The 20,125-nt window shown below is 44.8% G+C and overlaps 1 protein-coding gene across 1 annotated transcript in view; it reads left to right on the plus strand.

Moving 5' to 3' along the window:
* Kif13a (kinesin family member 13A) overlaps positions 1 to 20,125 on the plus strand; it is a 180,360-nt gene that overhangs the window by 93,400 nt on the left and 66,835 nt on the right. Inside the window, exons 5-9 of the mRNA XM_028763098.1 lie at positions 6,373 to 6,465; positions 8,239 to 8,419; positions 12,350 to 12,437; positions 13,877 to 14,011; positions 15,243 to 15,355. Coding sequence (XP_028618931.1) covers positions 6,373 to 6,465; positions 8,239 to 8,419; positions 12,350 to 12,437; positions 13,877 to 14,011; positions 15,243 to 15,355 — 610 coding nt within the window. The remainder of the gene's footprint in view (positions 1 to 6,372; positions 6,466 to 8,238; positions 8,420 to 12,349; positions 12,438 to 13,876; positions 14,012 to 15,242; positions 15,356 to 20,125) is intronic.

A 20,125-nucleotide genomic window follows, 5' to 3' on the forward strand; every position in this document is an offset into this window, starting at 1 on the left:
CTCTCTCTCTCTCTCTCTCTCTCTCTCTCTCTCTCTCTCTCTCTCTCATCTTTAAAACTAGGAAGCTGCACAGAGCTCTCACGAGACAGAAGGAATGGTGATTAGCTGGTGACTTCCTTCTTTGCACCAAACCAATGGCAAGATGATACTCATTGTAGATAAAGACTAAGAAACATCCCCGGCTTTGCGCAGGCTAGGCACCGTGGCTTTGCGCAGGCTAGGCACCGTGGGTGTTGGCTCTGTGACCGTCCTGACATCCTAGTCAGGTGCAAGAGCGCCCACTGTTTGCCACTTGAAGACATGAGGTCTTCCCAGAGCCACTCAGCCGGTGAGAGGCCGCACTCACAACTAAAGGAAAATGTGAGCAAACTCCCGTGTGATCCAGGTGTGAGAACTGTGGGCAAAACATGTAAAGGGAAGAAAAAGGATTTAGGTATTACAAATTTTACTTTTAGGGCTGGGCAACAGTGACACATGCCTTTAATCCCAGCACTCAGGAGGCAGAGGCAGGCAGATCTCTGAGTTCGAGGCCAGCCTGGTCTACAGAGTGAGTTTCATGACAGCCAGGGTTACCTGGCTCAAAAGGAGAAGAAAAATTTTTATTTTTATTACATTGCATATGTATGTGAGTGAGGAGGTCAGAGAGCAGCCTGTGAGGGAGTCGGTAGGTCACAGGGGACAAATCCGGTCATCAGACGGTGGAGCGCTCTGTTGACTGCTGGGCTATTGGTGAACTCTCTCACTGTTGCCACCTAGCTGTGCTTTTTAATATTTGAATATGAAATAATAAAACTCTTTCGTGACAGAGTTGGGAAAGATGCTTGGAACATGAATGATAGACCAACAGTTGATGTCTTTAGCATGCATTCAGGAAAGAAGCAAGGGCTGTACCAGCCAGCTTATAAAGCGACATGGGACCCAGACAGCCTATTTACTGAACATTAAAAGTAAGTGAGCTGGGGCTGGAGTGATGGCTTAGTGGTTAAGGGCACTGACTGCTCTTCCAGAGGTTCTGAGTTCAATTCCCTGCAACCACATGGTGGCTCACAACCATCTATAATGTGATCTGATGCCCTCTTCTGGTGTGTCTGAAGACAGCTACAGTGTACTGACATTAAGTAAGTAAGTCTTTTTTTTTTTTTTTTTTTTTTTTTTGGTTTTCCGAGACAGGGTTTCTCTGTGTAGTTCTGGCTGTCCTGGAACTCACTCTGTAGACCAGGCTGGCCTCGAACTCAGAAATCCGCCTGCCTCTGCCTCCCAAGTGCTGGGATTAAAGGCATGCGCCACCATGGCCTGGCTAGTAAGTAAGTCTTAAGTGAACAAAAAGAAAGAGGAGTTAACAAAATGGGGCCTTCTTCCCTCTTGACCTAGTCAAAATGAAGAGCAATGGGAAGCAATGGCAGTGTTAGAGAGAAGGCCTCATGCATGGCCCTGAAAAAACAGAGTTTAATTTGGGGAATTCCTGCAACGGCAGTCAGTAGGAAAGTGCAGGAAGCTACAGGCATCAGAGTAAACCTGGGGCCAGTGAGATGGCTCAGTGAATGAAGGTGCTTGCCACCAAGTCTGGAAAACTGAGTCTGATCTCCTGCCCCACAGGGTAGAGGAAGAGTGCTGACTACTGAAAGTTTACCTCCCTGCATACATGCACACACATAAACACACACTCATGCAGTCGTATGTGCACATACACATAAACCACATAAACTAAAAGGTTTTAAAAACATGTTCACATGGATGAAGGAAATATTCGTGATTTTTGTCTTAAAAAGATTACGTTTCGTCTCGAAAAACAAAAAAAAAAATTACGTTTCCTTTGAGATGTGAAGTTATAACAAAATAACAAAATATATTCCAGTCTCTCATGGAACCTAGCTATAAATTTCTGAAAACACGTAAACTTCACAGTAGTTCTTTTTGTTTCATTCTTTTCCAAGTTGCGCCTTGGTATTGTTATTTAAGGATAGAAAGGAGGAAAACCATTTCTCTCCAGAAATACATAAAAACATTTGCTTTATTCATTTAATTTATGGGTACATATACACATATACACACATGCACACAAATTTGTTTTTCAAATTTTTCTTCATAGCCCAGTTATGAATGAAACTATTAACTATGAGAAAGTATGGGACTGATGGGATGGCTCAGCAGGTAAAGGTGGTTGCTGCCAAGCCTGATGACCTGAGTTCAAGTCCCAGACCTCACATAATGGGAAGAGGAGAGAATTATCTCCTACTCTGACTTCCACACATGCTTCTGCACATCCACACAATAAGTAGTGTAAATATGACAAGCTTGGGTTATATTCTGTCATGAAACATGAATGTGTGACCCGTGCCTTATGCTCTGTAGAGTTGCAACAGGCCCTGACGTCATAGTCTAACAGTTGAAGCCAGAATGAGAAATAAACAAGGAAACAAAGAAACAAAGCTCCAGATAAGCTCTTAGAGTTTCCAGCTCACACTTGGAGAACAAGGGTGAGAGCCACTGATTGATTACCAGTGTCCGTAACATGAGTTCCTGATTGGGTGAACATCCAGCTATAATACTCACCAGCAACAAGGTCTTAGCTTTCAGACCCCAGTCGCCTGTCATCATATTTATAGGTCACCTGCCATACCTGTGTATTGTGAGTGTCCAAAGACAAAAATCTGTAAAGTATGACTACAGATAAGACACTGACTGGATCAGGAGTCTGTCACAGCATTTCCCCATTCATGAAGTTAGAGCCCTTGTGACATATTTCCCCATTCATGAAGATGGAGCCCTTGTGACCTACTTAGTGTTTTCTTAAAGGGCCCTACCACCTCTTGACACTTCTGCTCTGGAGGTCCAGTTTCCAACCAATGAACACTGGAGGACACGTTGAAGCCCTCCCAATTACATCAGCTACTTTGCTTGCTGTGTGACCAAATCCCTGACAGAAAGCCGCTAGCAGGGAAAGGTGTTTTATTTGGCTTGCAGTTTGGAGGACTACCATCCATCATGGTGGGAAGGGCATGGTGACAGGAGGTATGGGGTACCAGTCACATGATGTCAGGGAGCAGAGAGAGGTGAGTGCTATGCACAGCTTGCTTGCTTCTTTTTACTCGGCCCAGGAGATGGCGTATACTCAAGGTGGGTCTTTCCTCCTGTTACTTTTTTCTGGAAATACCCTCATAGGTACGCCCAGAGATGTGTTTCCTGGTGAGTCTAAAGCCAATCACATTGATGAATATGAACCAACAGACAGTATTCTTGATTTTATTCCCCAAGTCAGAAGAATTGAAGTTGTAAATTATGGTCAGGTAGTTAGATGTCCTGTCCCACCTGCCTCCCGTGCCTTCCTAGGAAGTGCTTGAGCAGTGCAGATGAGCAGACAGGATTGCTGCAGTCTGTATCTGCTTGGGCTGATATAGCATTGGAGTGGGCTTAAGTCTGACTGGGGGGGCCACAGGCCGTTCTACCAAGCCTGAGCACAGCTGATCTTACTCTGAATCCTCCCTTGGCCAGGCTCAACTCAAGACTAGGGCCTGGGCTGTCTTTTGAATTGGAGCCCAGAGTGTGTATAGAATGAGGAAGGTCCCCTTTGAAACAGGAGAAGATACTGGTGTTTGCGGAGGGAGCCCAGGAGCTTTGTAGCAGACCATGACGTCAGAGCAGACTTTCCAGTATGTGTGTCAGAGACAGTGAAGCCAACAGAGCCATGCTGTTGGAGGTGTGTGCACGCATACTTCACAACGTGGTGTGTGTTTAGAAAAGGCTGTTACAATTCTGTTTGCTTTTAAAATCTGTGGGTTCTACCAACGTGTTTTGAGTAAGCAGTGTATCGGATGGTATATTAGAGACGGAGAGGGAAGATTATGTAAATTTGGAATATTTTTTCTGATTCCTTTTGCAAACTTTAACATCCCCCCCACCTCTTTCTCTCTGTGTGGGTGTCTCACACCTTATAATGCCTAAGTCTTTACATTTTGTATAGTTACTATGACATGGCTTTTTTTTCTTCAGTGTTTCTTATTACAATTGTTGACATATGTAAGTGCTTTATTTTTTATTTTTAAGTATATGTTTTTTCATTCTGAAATGCTTACATTTAAGGTATACAACCTCACACTATTGGTGGGTACTTAACTTGGCTGCAGTTTCTAGCACGTTAAACAATATGACCAGAGCTTGTTTGATGAGGGTCATGTGGGGAGAGCGACTCTCAGATATGCACGCACAGTGGGTTAGAATGGAAGCTTATTCCCTTCTCCTGTCGGGTTTTCCTTACGAATGGCCTCTTGTGATTCTCTCAGCAGAGGTTTGTAAGTGATGCCTGCTGCTACAACTCAGCAATATTTGATGTTACCAGAATTTCATTTTGGCAGCCCCGTGGTTGAAGTGTCAGTTCTAGTCTCCTGTTGACAGGTTTCGAAGAGTCTTACCTTGAAGTTGTGACACACCACACGGCAGTGCTAAAATCCTATCCAATTTCCTGTCAAAGAGAAACATGCCACCAATAGCTTGCGGTTTGTTGTGTTTGAATATGAAGAGATTTTCAAATATACGGAGGACAAAGCGATTAAACCAAGTCCTATCTTTCAACAGATATTTATTAAGTATTTTATACTGGGCACTAGGATTACAAAGAAAATGAGAGTTTCATCTCTGACATCAGGGTGTGCTCATCCCAGGGCTAGAAACAGTACATAAGCCAATTGTAACTGCAGATGCTATGAGAGCGAATGTTCTAGTAACCACAGGAACATGGGGGAAGGAAGTTTAATGTAATTCTCTTAGTTGTTCGATAGTCAGTGAGAGGAAAGCACATGCCACCTTGAATACTTATTAAACTATATTCTGTCCCACCACACAATTGGTAGAAGCCCCAGGAGCTGAGATAAAGCAAGAGTTAGTGAAAGAGAACTTGTCTTTGTCCTCCTGTGGGAGTGTAGACCGAGTGGACCTGCCAATCGGTGAATGGCAACATGTTGGTTACTGTTCCCATTGTCCGGATCAGTGAGTTGGTGAATGGCAACAGCTTGTTTACTTTTCCTATTGTCCTGATCAAGTACCCTAGTCAAAGCAGGTTGAGGAAGGAAGGAGTCCTTTAGGCTCAGCATTCCGGAGGAGCTCCATCATGACAGGGCAGGGCAAGCCTGGCAGCAGAAGCGAGAGGCTCCTGACCACACTATGCTGGCAGTCAGGAAGGAGAGAGCTATGAGCAGTTCTGCTTAGCTCGTTTTCTCTTTTAGACTCAGTTCAGGATGGATGCCAGCCCATGGAATGCTCCTGCCCACATCCAAGGCCTTCCCTATAGATAACTTAATTCAGATAATCCCTCAAAGACATGCCCAGATGCTTGCTGCCTAGGGGATTCTAGAACCCGTCATACTGACTGACAGTCCATATTAGCCGTTATCACCACCACCACCACCAGTGAGCAGTTTCCTAGCCATCGACTCTGCAAAACACCTTGTATGGGGAGGAAGCAGGCATAAGGAAATGTACTCAGGGTTCTCACTAGTGGGAAACTGAACCCAGATGGGGAGACAAGACAGTTCGTGCTAACATTTAGATACAATTTCTAAAGAAGAAAAGGAAACCAACTTTGACAATGCTTTTGTACAGCCTACTAACAATGGAGACGAAACTTTTAACCCCCACCCCGAGAAATGTCAAAGAAGCACCAGTATAGAATCGTGAGTTTATCCAAATATGCAACAGTAATTTAGGAACAAAACTAAAATTACAAGCCAGCTGTGGGTATCCATGCCTGGAGTCTGGACTGATAAGCAGGCTGGGATAAGAGGTTCACTGGGAATTGTGAAGTTGAGATGAACAGCGGCAACAAAGCAATCCCCATCTATATGAACCTGCATTTGCCGCTCTTACGTATAGCTGTATAGTAAATTTTGAGAGGAGGGGACTAAGAGGTTATTACTAATACATCAGTAGAGGGCTTCCCATACCTCAGCCATTAAGACCACTTGCTGCTCTTGCAGAGGACCCAGGTTCAGTTCTCAGAACCCTCACAGTGGCTCCCAACTGTCTGTGACTCAAGTGCTGGGCGATACAGTGCCCTCTTCTGGCCTCTGAGGGAACTGCGCATGTTGTATACAAACACATACATGCAAGCTAAATACTGATACACGTAAAATAAAACTGCATCTCTTTTTTATAAAAACACACACATCTCAACACAAATCACCCTTTTTTAAATTTTACTTTTAAATATCTGTTTGGGCTCAGCAGTTAAGATACTTTCTGCTCTAAGAAACCATACCCATATCAGGTGGTTCACAGCTGCATATAACTTCAGCTGCAGGGAATCTGACACCTTCTGGCTTCTGTGGGTACCCATGCACACAAAACCAATAAGTCTTAAATGTTTGTCTTGTTTTCTAGGTCAGGAAGTCGTTTTCAAGTGCCTCGGGGAAGGAATTCTTGAGAAAGCCTTTCAGGGATATAATGCTTGTATTTTTGCATATGGCCAGACAGGTAAGGTGTTGCTTTTATTGGAGCTGATGATATTAAACAAGTGTTTGAAAGAATGTAGTTCATTGGACAAGTGCTTGCCTCACCCGTGCAAACTCCTGGATTTAATCCCTAGTGCTTAAATTAAAAGACTAAATAAATAATTGTTCCTTCTCTCTGTTTTGTTTGTTTGTTTGTTTGTGGTGCTGAGGATTTGAACACAGGACTTCCTGTGTGCCAAGCATGAATCGTGCACCACCAAGCTACATCCATATCTTAAATATATATAATTTCTTAACATTTAAAAGGCTGGGGGAATTTGAGAAATGCAGAAAAATTCTCCTGACATCTTGGGCTGAACTGACTTATGCAATCAAAGCTATCCCACTTTTTGAAAATACATCAGTTCCGGTAATTGCCTAATCTCGGTGTTAATGAGTGTGGCTAGTTCCGTACTATTAAGCATCATTTTCTTAAATTATAGTTTTAACCTGTGTTTGAACTGGAAAAGCAATCATCAGTTTCACAGTATAAATGTTTTGGCAGAATCAATATAATATTTTTAGAGTCCCCCCCCCCTTCACCATCATTTTGGTTCCAAAATGATGATAGATTCTAACCCGAAGCAGGTAGAGCAAAACAGGCAAATCCAAAGTACAGTTGGGACCCAGCTATTCCCGCTTTGAGCTGTTGTTCTTTCAGAGTAGAAATAAACAGTGATCCTTAATAATACTGCCTCCCCCTAAGTCACATGGCTACAGAAAGCCGGGAAGAGAATACAGGTAATTTAGCATGTCATACGACCAGCTGTGACAGGCTGCTTGTCTTAGTGATGCTGGGATTTTACTGTGTATGCAATGCATGTCCCGGTGTTAGGGTTCCATTGCTGTGAAGAGACACCATGACCTCTTATAAAGGACAACATTTAGTTGGGGCTGGCTTACAGGTTCAGAGATTCAGTCCATTGTTATCATGGCAGGCTACCTCGTGTTCCAAAGACAAATAGGAAAAGACCAGCTTCCACCTGCTTAGGAGAAAGGTCTAAGAGCCCAGCCCCCCAGTGACACACATCCTCCAAGGCCACACCTACTCCTACAAGGCCACACCTTTCAATAGTACCACTCCATAGGATAAATATATTCAAACCACCATACCTAGTAAAACTCTCTCAAGAGCTGATAAAATTGTTTATCATATAAAAGGCTCTCTGTGTAGGCATGTAGATATCACTTCTTTAATCACCAGAACCCGTATAGAAAACCTGGCATGATGGCGTGCGTCAGAGGCAGAGCTAGGCAGATCCCTGGGGCTCACTGGCCAGTCAGTCTCACGTACCTGGCAGGCTCCAAGCCCAGAGAGACCCTGCCTCAAATACTAAGGATGGTAGAAAGGAGTGACAACCGAAGCTGGCCTCTGCCCTCCACACACATAGGCACATGTATACACATTCATACGTACACGGCTCTTTCCAAACTACATAATGAATGCGTGAGATTTTACCTCGCTTGCTTTCCTGGGGTGCACTGCACCTCTAGACACTCATTTGATCATAATGGACAGTCCCAACCTTACAGAGATAGACCAGGGGTTCTAGTGTGGACAGTCCCAACCTTACAGAGATAGACCAGGGGTTCTAGTGTGGAGAGTAACTGTGTTGTTGAGAGGTCTGGATTTGAGATCCAAATGTGCCCCACTTTTTCTGTGTGTCCTTGGCTGCTGAGCAGGAGCATCTTGTGTTGCCGTAGCATCTGCTTGCTTTCCCTCCTGTCCTCACACCCTTTTCTTGCTCTTTTCCAGGCTCTGGGAAGTCCTTCTCCATGATGGGCCATGCAGAGCAGCTAGGCCTTATCCCAAGGCTGTGCTGTGCTCTGTTTCAGAGGATCTCCCTGGAGCAAAACGAGTCACAGACCTTTAAAGTCGAAGTATCGTACATGGAAATCTATAATGAGAAGGTTCGGGACCTCTTGGACCCCAAAGGGTAAGCAAGGGTTTGGAATGAAGCTGTGAGTTAGGAAGAGCCATTTTAAATGATCTTAACATGAAAATTGCCAGGTCGTCTACATATTTGGACCATTGGTCACTGCTCCGATGTTGGTTCATATACTAAAAATGAGGAGGCTCCCAAAGCCTTTCCGTGTGTCAGATGTACGAATGAAAAGATGTGTTTACCACTGGCATTGTTTTCGTAATCAGGGACTGTTGATTAAAATGAAGTTATAGGGGCTGAGAGATGTTGTTGTAATTATTTAAAAACAGCCACTGGTCAAACCGACTATCTAAGCTGTGGCAGCTCTGCCTAGCCCAGCCACCATGTTTCTCGGCCGGAGGCCACATGCCACAGCCGCAGCTAGAACTGGCCAGCCAGAAACACCAGCCCTGCCACCCACAAGATGCCAGCATGGAAGATGGCTCTGCCAATCTTCCACGCTGTGTCTGCAAGGCTGGGCATTGCCCAGACCATCCCGCCATTCACACGGGCCCAGTAGAAAAATGAGACTCTAATGCTTAAAGATTAATCAAAGGCTTTATATGTTTGGTAAAGCTCAATAACAATATGCCCATACAAAGAGAGTTGTTTCCCAATTAGCTAACCTAAGTAAAAGTTGTTACCCGTGACTGCTCTCCATACCTGTGTGGCTCTCCATCCTCCTATATCTCTGCTCCCCTAACTCCTCCTCTTCCTGTCCCTCTTCCTCTCCTTACTCCTCCCACCCTAGCTCCTCCTACAAAGAGATAGTTCCGTGGTTAAGAACGCTGGCTGCTCTTCGAGAAGACCCAGGTTTCATTCCCAGCACCTACAAGGTGGCTAACAAACCATCTATACTTCTGATCCCGAGGGATCTGTCACCCTCTTCTGTTATCTGTGGGTACTGCACACACATGGTGCAAAGATTTGTTCAGACAAAATACTCATACACATAAGATGAATAATAATTATAGAATAGAATGATGTATGCCTCTAACCCCAGCACTCAGAGGAGGACCACCGCCTGTTTGAGGCTGTTCTAGGCTGCATAATGAATTCCAGGCCAGAGTTATGTAGTGAGACCCTGTCTCAAAGACTCAGAAAATTGTGCTAGTAGCTGCATATTGGTCCTTGCATTTATTTTGGAAAACAGCAACTCTAAATTGGAGGTGAAGTGGCGGGAGGGTTGTAGCCATCATTCCTTCCCTGATCCTCTGTTGGGAGCATGTGGGAGGATCTTCAATGGCTTGAGCCCACTCCCATTCTGAATGGTTCGGGAGATACAGGTGAAACCCAGGCATCTTTGTCTTTCATGGGTGATGCTAAGTGATGATGGCTCACCTTTAACCCCAGCACTTGGGGGGCAGAGGCAGGCTGATCTCTGAGTCTGAGTCTAGCCTGATCTATAGAGTGAGTTCCTGGATAGCCAGGGCTACACAGAGAAACCCTGCCTTGAAAAAAAATCTAAACAAGCAAAACAAAACAAAACTAGGTGATTAAAAACTAGGTGAGTTTGAGTCATAAATTCTTTTTTTTTCCAGTCAAGCTTTGCATTGATTTAAAAACTAATTAGATAGTTGGAATGTAATATAGAAAGCAGGTGAAGTGTAAGAAATGAAGCTGACCTTTAACCCTGTCACTCAGGAGTCACCTTGGTTAACACTTGGGTGTGTCATCCTGCTGTGTTTCAGACATGCCGTGTGTGGACGAACTCAGGTCTTCAAGCTATTTGATAAATAACAGTTCAATATCCACAATTTCCTGGGTAGCTTGATGAACACTTCGCTCTATCATTAAATATTTTCCAATAGTTTTAGCAGCTGTGGAATATGTAACATGTCTGCCCACTTTCCAGCCCTGTGGTCTCCAATGAAAGCAAGAGTTTTAACAACGCTATGGACATCAAGAATGCCTCCCCCCACCCCAGTCATTGAAACGTTTGTGTTTACTTTAAAGAATTATTAACTGTTTATGCAAAAGAACACTTGTCAGGTATAAAGAGCAGTAAAGCCAACCCCTGCCTACACACCCACTTGTTTTAGCAAGAGGAATCTAGCCAGTAATTTTCAATCTTTCTCTATGTTTCCCTGGACTCTTATTCCCTTCCTTGTTGGTCCTGGAGGTAAATACTACTAGGAATTGTAAATTTACCATCCTCTTTCTCTTCTGTAGCATTTATCCATGATTTTGTACAATTTTTAGCCTTGTATAAACAGCAACAGCATATATTCATTCATTTTTACTTAGGGGTTAATAATGTGATAGCGTTTACTATTGTTTAACATCTTGTTGAATGATCAAAAACTGTTCCTTTCCCATCATGCATAGGCTTCGTGTCTTATCTCTATATAGTGCTACTCTGGGTGCGCATGCACAGGCTTCGTGTCTTTGTACAATGATGCTATGGGCGCTCATGCGCAGGTTTCACGTCTCTGTAGAGTGCTGCTCTGAGTGCGCATGCGCAGGTTTCTCGCCTCTGTATGTTGCTGCTCTGGGTGCTCATGAACAAGCTTCCTAGGAAATAGGTGCAGGAGTTTCTAGAGGATTCTTCTGAGGATAAGACCATGAGTCACAGGATATAGAGGCACCTGCTTCATTAACTAGAGTGCTAACAGAATGCAAGAATTCCCGTTATCAGCATAAAGGCCTAGCGTTTAATTCCTGCTATTCAGTCGAGCTACACAAAATCTGGTTGGTAAGAGTGAGCCAACTGCTGGGTTGTATATGTGACAGCAGCGATCTTGATTATCAGACTGGTCGGTCCCTGAGTCTGGCAGAGTTACTATAGTTACACTGACTTCTCATCCTCAAAAGTAAGATTAAACGGGACACCTGAAAAATGCTTCTGAAACGTTGCCAAGTGTTTCAGAAGCACCGGGATTACCCACATCTGAGAGACTCCAGACATTAACTCTTTGAAAGACGATTAAATACCATGTGCCATGAAAAAGATGGTACCTGCAGTACCAGGAAACACCTTATAGCTTCAAGCTTTAAAGCTCATTGGTCTGATAACCATCAAATGGGTCTGAAATTAGAGATAACCATTTAAAATTCACAAGATCCCTAAAGGGATGGTGAGATGGTTCATGGTGGCCCCAGTGACCTGAATTCCATCCCAGGGACTCACGTGGTAAAAGGGAAGAACCCACTTCCCTCTGACCTCCATATGTATACTAGTGTCAACGTGTGTGTGCTCATGCACACACACACAAACAGACAGAGTCACACACACACAGGCACACACACAGAGAGGCAGAGGCACATACACACACAGACACATAGACACACACACACACACAAATTAACTAGAGCCCCAGTATTGTCATCAGCAGAGCTAATTCAAGTATCAGACATCAGTGGCTACAGTTGTGTTATCACCTGACTTTCTATATAAAATTGCCCACATGGGGCTAACAGATATCAGTGAAACTTGGAAAAGTAAAAATGTTAAAAAAAATATTTTATTATTGTTCAGTATTTGCTCAAAAAATTTAACCTTAAGGGAGAGGGAAAAAAAATGAAACCTGGTTGGTAGGGGAGATATGGGAAGAGCTGGCAAGGGGAAAGAGTATGATCAAATACATTGTTTGGAATTCCCAATAAATAAAGAGATTATCAAAAGGAATTGAAGATGTTCTTTATGAAGAATGTGTAGGTGTATCCATCCTCCACTACGGGAGCCCAGCCAGGGTTATGTGCTGGTTTCCCTCATCCTTGGGATGAGAGAGAAATGTTTTAAAATCGGATTGCAGTTTGAAACTAGAGTCTAAGGCATTTCTCATGTGTAATGCCGCTTTGCTATAAAGTGGCCATTAGAGCACCTTCTAATCTCTAAAACATCCTTCTGAGTTTGTAATATGAATTTCTAAGTGCTTAAGGAAAAGGAGAAGCTTCCAAATGTGGTAAGATTCACTCGATTGATTCTTCTTCCTCCTATAGGAGCAGGCAGTCTCTTAAAGTCCGTGAGCATAAGGTCCTGGGGCCTTATGTCGATGGTCTATCTCAACTGGCCGTCACCAGCTTTGAGGTGAGAGTCTTTTTTATGATCTCGTTTTTTTAAAAAAAGGCATTACATCAGTAAATGATAGTGAACATACTCTCCTGTGGATATGGGATGGTATATCAACGCTCCTCCTCACGAATACAGATCAGCACACCCAGGAACGATGTCCTTCAGTCACACTCTGGCTGCCTCATGGTGAAGAGTTCACAGTGAGGCTGAAAGGTCTGTCAGTCTCAGGTTGCAGAGTGTTTCCCTTTTGCCACTATCGAAATGCCTCCCCCAGGTGGCTAGCGATATCCTTCTGAGTATTCTGGTTGTCTGCTTGGTATTTGGTAGTTAACTGTAACTAACCCCCTTTTTGTAGGCAGAGGCCCTGCCTTGATTTTTAAGGCTCTTCGGTCTGCTGGCTTCCCCGCTTTTCACTGCTTTATCCAAGGACTTACCTGTTTTCTCCCCAGTTCATGACTTTTATACCCAGACGTAATGTCCTGCCGTCATTTCTACAGTTATTACCTTGGAAGTCTTACAACATAGGTTTCTAGTTCTCTTGCTGAAGAAGCAGATGAGACTGAGAGAATAAATAAATGAACGGACCCCTGTATTTACTTAGGATGTATAAGAGATTATCTTATGATTACCCATTATCATCTGAGACTCAGTAAAGCTTAAAACTAAGGTGAGGGTCATCACGCAGCTATTTAAATGAAAACACGCTGTATTTCTCAAGTTCGATTTGGACTTACCCTTCAGTTTAAATGCACTGAAGTTTCTGATGTGAATGAGCCTGGCTGATTCAAAGGTGCTGAGGCAGCACTTTGACTAAGTCTGTTTCCCAGCTAATTGTGATGGAGTGATGGAGCTCAGTCCCATTCCCCCCCCCCCCCCGCCTTGTCACTTATGAATAACAGTGAGGCAGCTCCATTCGCACCAGAGAGCTGCCTCTCCCTAGCCATGGGGAATCTTAGATGATCTCCATGAACTTGTACGGCTTGGCGTGCCGAGAGTTCCTTTCATAACACTCATTCAGCAAACATTTCATAGGAGCCCAGCAGTTCCAGGTGCGTCCGAGGAATGAAGACACCAAGATAAAGGAGAACGTTCCATTCTCTTGCAGAGCCAGAGCTACTCGCAGAGGGAGGCAGATAGCCAGGGACAGGCAGTCATACCGGGAGTTACAGGCATAAGACAGTTAGAATTAAATGGGGTGACAACTGTCCTTGAGTGTGCTCAGTAAGTGTCTGTTCTTCTGGGAACTTACGAGAAAGCAAATGGGATGTTTACAGGGCAAGAAGAGCTAGGGCAGAGAGAGAGGAAATCTCTGAGTGGGGAGGAGGTCCAAGCCTTGCTGTGTGGAAAAGAGGCTAGCTATGTCTATGAATGGGTATGGCCAAGGCATGGGGTCTCAGGGTGTGGGGTTGCACCCCTGTGTTTGCTCACAGCATTGTCTCGGTGTTTACCTCTAGGACATCGAGTCACTGATGTCTGAGGGAAATAAGTCTCGAACGGTAGCAGCGACCAACATGAATGAGGAGAGCAGCCGTTCCCATGCCGTGTTCAACATCATCGTCACGCAGACGCTGTATGACCTACAGTCTGGGGTGAGGGACAGGCGGAACCTGTCAAGGTTGGAGAGCTCAGAGTGTGAACAGGGAAGTGTGTCATGGCTGGATTCAGAGGCTAAGGACCAGGCTGGCTTTGAACTCACAGAGCTCCACCTGCCTCCTCCTCCCAAGTCTGGGATTAAAGGCTTGTGCCGCTACCACCCGCCTTTCTACTGGCATTTTCCAGTTGGAATTTTCAGGGCTTGGGATATAGTTCCATTGGTAGCATGCTTGCCTAGCATGTGTGAAGCCCTGGGTTTGATTCTCCACTGGGTTTGATTCTTCACTGCTGCATAAATCCCAGAGGCAGGAAAATCAGAAGTTCAAGACCATCTTCTACTTTTTGAGACTGTCTGGGAAAGAAAAAATGGATTTTGTGTCCAAGCATCGTTACTATCATGGTGATATCTCCAAACAACTTTTAAATGTGTGTTCTTTCTTACTAAAATTTCCCTTAAAAACAATCAAATCTACTTCACAGCTACTGTGAGATGTTACAAAGGAAACCGTAACATTCTATCTAAAACCCATATCTCAAAGGCAGAATTTGACCCAAATGCAAAGGAGTTTCATGTGCTAGTGTTTCCTCCAAGGTCCATGAAACCTCTAACTTCTGACTATCCTGGAAGTCTAGACTTCTGACTATCCTGGAAATACTTCTGACAACCCTGGATGTCTGGAAAACCTTCTGACCAGCTGCAGAGCAAAATATTAGATTTCTTTACCTTCTTAAATTTTCACTTAGGGGCTCAGAAGATTGTTTAGTAGCTAAAGCTCATGCCACACAAACATGGGGGCCTGGGTTTCATCCCCATGACCCATGTTAAATCAAATGTGACAGTGCACATCTGTAACCCCAACACTCCCAGAATGAAATGAGAGGAGAGAGCTGAGACAGGAGAATCCCCAGAAGCCTCTGGGCCAGCTAGCCTGGATCACTGCAGTGAACAAAGGAGACCCTGTTAACAAGGTGGAAGATGAGGGCCATCACCTGGGTTACTCTTTGGCACTCACACACATAAACACAGACATACATACACAGGTACCGCACATGCATACAAAGATCTAAAATTTGTTTACTAGGAAACAATTTGCTGGCGGAAATAGCTGTGAACAGGTTAAGATCCCAAGCTCTTTGTGATGGTGTGGATCACAGTATTAGTAAATACGTCGGTATCTGTGTATCTTCCTTCACCTGTACTGTTTCTCTTTTATTTCCTACGATTAGAACTCCGGGGAGAAAGTCAGCAAGGTGAGCCTGGTAGACCTGGCAGGGAGTGAGAGAGTGTCAAAGACCGGAGCTGCAGGCGAGAGGCTGAAAGAAGGCAGCAACATTAACAAGTAAGGTGACCTGAGCAACCGGGATGACTTAAATTCTAAGTTTGTTTGTTTTGGGAGGGTAGCGGCTCATTGCATTATAAGGATCCAGTGGTTCTGACACAAGGTTAAAGTGTTTGTAACTTTGTAACTTCAGTAAGCCTGAAGGAAGACAAATGGCAGTCTGCAATTGTTTCTGTATAGGACATTTATTGAAGTAAAGTCCTGTGGTCTAGCCCTGCTCCTCGGCAAGTGGTACAGCGCCTGTGTGTCCTGTGTGGACAGGCGGTCCACAGCTCAGCCTAGGTGTAGTTATCTTTATTGTCACTTTTATTACAACCGGCTAAAGCGACAGAAGGGAGGGAAAATTATACGTGCACTCACAGCTGAAAGCCCATCGCAGCGGAAAGCAGCAGAGTGGCTGAGGCTGTGGGAACTGGCTGTCTTCTGAATGTGTAGATCAGGAAGCAAAGAGTGGTCCAGAGGCAGAACTCAAACCTCAAGGCCTAACTCCCAGGGATCAGCCCCACCCTCCATTCCCCATCCTTCCACCACCCATCCCCCACGAGCTCCACAACCTCCCACCACAGCGCCACCAGCTGGGGACCAAAGGTTCAAGTACATTCAATCCCTGATAGTGGTTCAACAGTTTCCCCATCTGTAGAGGGGAGGTTGAACAGTAGCGGCTTCCTCAGGCTGCTGAAGATTAAATGCCACCGTGCATTTAGAACAATGCCTGGTGTGTGGTTTGCACAGAATAAATACCAATTACCTCAGGACTGTTTCTGTAATCAGCGTAATTGCTATCATTATTCCGAGTTCTACAGAAAATAGCTCAGAGTTGTTGTTATCTCTTTCTGTTGGTCAATTGTAATTTGAGGTCTTGTCTTCAGCAGAACGTGACGGTGAGAAATATATTCAGGAGCAAGTTCGTGCAGCTTGACCTTGTAACATAATATTGGCACAGAATGCTCTTAGCATATGAAAGCTCAGAAGAGGAGATGTGAGACATCACCCCCTTTATCAGACAGACACAGCTGCACAGACTGGCAAAATCTTTCCTTTTTAGGGGGTTCGCTCCCCCTACCCCAGTCATCCTCTCTTGGGCTTTCCTAAGTAGGGGCTTTGTTGTGCTTCATGACAAGGCATTGGCGAAGGCCAGGATGGCCCTGCTGTTCTGCTTACCTAGAACCCAGAAGAGGGTGGGAAAGCAAAGACGGAAGCATAAGACGGGGTGGGGAGGACCAAAGCAAAGAGCATCCCTTTGTTAGGATTCATTTCCTGATGCTGGTACCCAACCCTCCCTCTGCAGACAGGCTTGCAAAGCAACACAAGAATTTATGAGAATCTAGAGTGCACGTATGTGGCCCTAATGTAACCGATACTAGCGTCTGTTTTATGTCTGTCTGTCTGTCTGAGTTCTCCCATATGCCTAGAAAGGTTCTGAGTTTTCAATAAGTAATAGCTCATCTGATCTGCCCATCAACATTATCTTTTTAATTTATTTATTTGTGCATATGTGCATGCTTGCAGGTGACCTGGAAGGCCAGAAGAGGGTCCCCTAGAATTGAAGTTATAGGCAATTGTGAGCTGCCATGTGGGTGCTGGGAATTTAACCCTAGTTCTCTAGTAGAGTGTCTGGTGTCATAACTTCTGGGCCATCTCTTCAGCCCAACCTGCCATCAGCATTGTAAGATGTATTTTGTATCTTCATCTGGTCAGTGAGAAAACCCATGCAGACAACTGTCAGGTAGTAAAGCTAGGACTCTAAGTGCAGTTCCTGAGTCTGACTGCTGGAATGCTCCATGGGCTGTATGCTGTTGGCCTGGCATAGTCTGATTCTTTGGCCTAGCATGGATATTATTGATGCCTCCTCGTATATAGATACTAAGTTATTTAGAAATCCTGACTGGTCCGAACTGGATTGCCTCCAGGCTGTGTGATAACGTAGTCTAGAGCCCCTAGCAACTTCTCCACAATGACTTCTGAGTTCTCCTTGAGCCCTGCTCCTTTCCTAACCTGCACACCAAGGTCCCTGACAAGTGATATGTGTGCCTTCCTGCTGCTTTGTGAGGCTGGGCCTCTGTTCTTTTGGTGTTCTCTGTAGCTTTCACGTGTCCTGTCTTATGTAGGGCACAGAATGGGTCATTTTGTGTCTGCTGATACAGCAGGTGGTTTAAATGCTAGTAAGCTGATGTTTGGAAAAGTCACAAAAGTGAAAACCCATCAGACACGAAACATGAGTGGACTTGGTGCGTAGCCCGAACAATACCAAATAGCTCCACACTGTAAGTTCCAAGACTGGTGCACGTGTTAAAGGACTTCTTCAGGTATAATTAGCATTGGGTCTTTGAGATCTAGTAGACATTATCCAGGTAGACCCTATCTGTCAAAGGCTCCTTCAAATGAAAGAGACGAAGGTGAGCCTGAGACACAGCAAGGGAAGCGAGAGACCTGATTTGTTTTCTGCTGGAAGATGGAGGAAAGGACCGAGAATCAGGAGTGAGGGTGACCTGTGGAAGGTAGGAGACAATAGAGGAGCATGGGGGCTCCCTAGACCCCACCCACCCAGTTCCCTAGACCCCACCCACACCGGGAATGCAGACCCACCAGCACCTTGGCTTTAGTCCGGTGGTATGCAGTCTGAGTTTCTGTAAGATTATAAAGCCATGTATAGATTTAAGCCATGACATCTGTGATAATATGTGACAACAGGATGGTGACTCTTGAGGGAACCTCTGGGTCAGGAGAGATAGAGCATCACCACTCTGGAAGCAGGAGGCACGGGAATTCTCCTGAGGAAGCAAAATCAAGATCCCTCCACTTTCATGAGTAAACCACCAGACTGTTGCTCTAGATCAGCAGTTCTCAACCTGTGGGTCCCGACCCCTTTGGGGATCATATATCAGATGTCCGGCCTATCAGATATTTACGATTTGTAACAGTAGAAAAATTACAGTCATGAAGTAGCAGTGAAGTAATCTTACGGTTATGGTCACCACAACATGAGGAACTGTCCTAAAGGGTTACAGCATCAGGAAGGTCTAGAATCATTGCTCTAGATGGTTTCTACGTTGGTCTTTGTTTACTCACATGGATATTTTTCTGTTTATTATGGAAACTGTCTGGGATCCTTCTAGGAGGTTATAGGGTATATAAAAAAATACAATACAAAATTTTCAAAGACTCCCAAATTTCAAACACGTGTGCATGCATTCAAGGGTCTCAGATGAGAAGTACAGGCTTTAACTTTGCAGAACTATTTTAGCCAAGTGTGTGATGTGCGCTGATTAGAACACAGAGTGGAGTTGCAGACCCTGGCCTTGGGAGGCAGAGCAGAGCTAGCTTTGGAGCTGATGTGTTGGTACATAGGTTGCCATAGAAACATGTGGAGACCAGTGAGAACCCAACAGAGGTGATCAGGCAGCTGGAGGGGTGGGGTCAAAATGGGCTTCCCAGAGGAGACCCTGCAATTTCCTGGTTATCCAAACCGGCCATGTGACCTTCCCTCAGTTTCCTCCTCTGTAGCGTGTGACTAAGGAAGCTGTCAATCAGGTACACTTACCATGAAGATTCAGCCAGCGATTTCTTGGAAGGTGCATAGGACAGCGGCTGGCAGCCAGGAAGCTGAGTGTGTGCTAACCATGTTAATAAGATGAAACTGTTTGTAGTCCCACAGCCGGATGCTGAAGCTAAAGAAATCACTGATGTATTTTGTAAATGTGCTCTCAGCCTCTCGTCCTGGCTTCTTTATACGAAGCATTAATAATCCTCTCGAGCGGACCTGTCAGCAGCCTCGCACGACTTCAGTGCCTGCTTAATGGGCCGCAGATTTAGGGGTTTAGTCTCTCCCAAAGCTCTTAAGTGCTTTAAAGCGTGGGACACTCCCCTCATTTAAAGAATGAAGGCACCAAGACACCGTGTGACTGCAGCTACCCTGGAATGTGCAACACCACCTGTCTGGTGAGAGTGGAATGGAGAAGCCAGTCCCTGCCGCTGGACTCTGGTGCCTCAGTTTTTCTGCACACAGATTGAGTTCATGGAGTGCCCTTCCTAAGACTCCCAGATAAGGACAGCCAGCCTTGTGTTCTCAGCCTTGTGGCAAACTATTCCTAATCTTGTTTCTGTCTCTTCTGTTGTGGTAAAATGTCTTCGTAGACCATTACCCTGGTTACTCAGGAGGCTGGGGTAAAAAGAAACAATGTCAAGCCTTGTCTAGGTGACAGAGTGAGTTCAGGGCTAGCCTGGACAACTTACTGAGGTCCTGTCTTTGACAAAGAAAAAAGAAAGAAGGCTGTGGGTATATCTCAGTGGTGTAGTACTGACCCCAGCACATTCAGACCCCTCAGTTCAGTCTTTGGTTCTGAAAAAAAAATTTATATGTCCATTACTATTTCTAAAACTGGGTTCCATTCAGGAAATACTCGAATATATCGCTTCTAGGATTAAGTCGTGCAACATTTTATAATTTATAAGCTTAATAAGTCTTTCATTTTCCCTTCTTGGGTACTTTACCTGGTTCAAGCCATTTTGTTGCGGAGAGCCTGAGCCTGAGGCCAGCTGCTCAGGAGTTAGAGCCTTTTCTTGACTGTCTATCTCCTAACTGACTCTTCAGAACAACTGTTGTGCAGTCCACGCTGAGTTTCTTGGGTGCTTCCTTCTCCAGTAGTTTTAAGAGGCTTGGCTCTCAGCCGGGGTCACTGTCACTTTCAAAGTTCAGAGTATGAATGGCGCCTGGCATCAGGGCAGGTGTGCTCGGTGCATCTTCTCACTCCTCTGGGCATCCCACCCACA

The sequence above is a fragment of the Grammomys surdaster genome, unplaced genomic scaffold, assembly GCF_004785775.1.
Source record: "Grammomys surdaster isolate TR1022 unplaced genomic scaffold, NIH_TR_1.0 137, whole genome shotgun sequence".
Classification (NCBI taxonomy): domain Eukaryota; kingdom Metazoa; phylum Chordata; class Mammalia; order Rodentia; family Muridae; genus Grammomys; species Grammomys surdaster.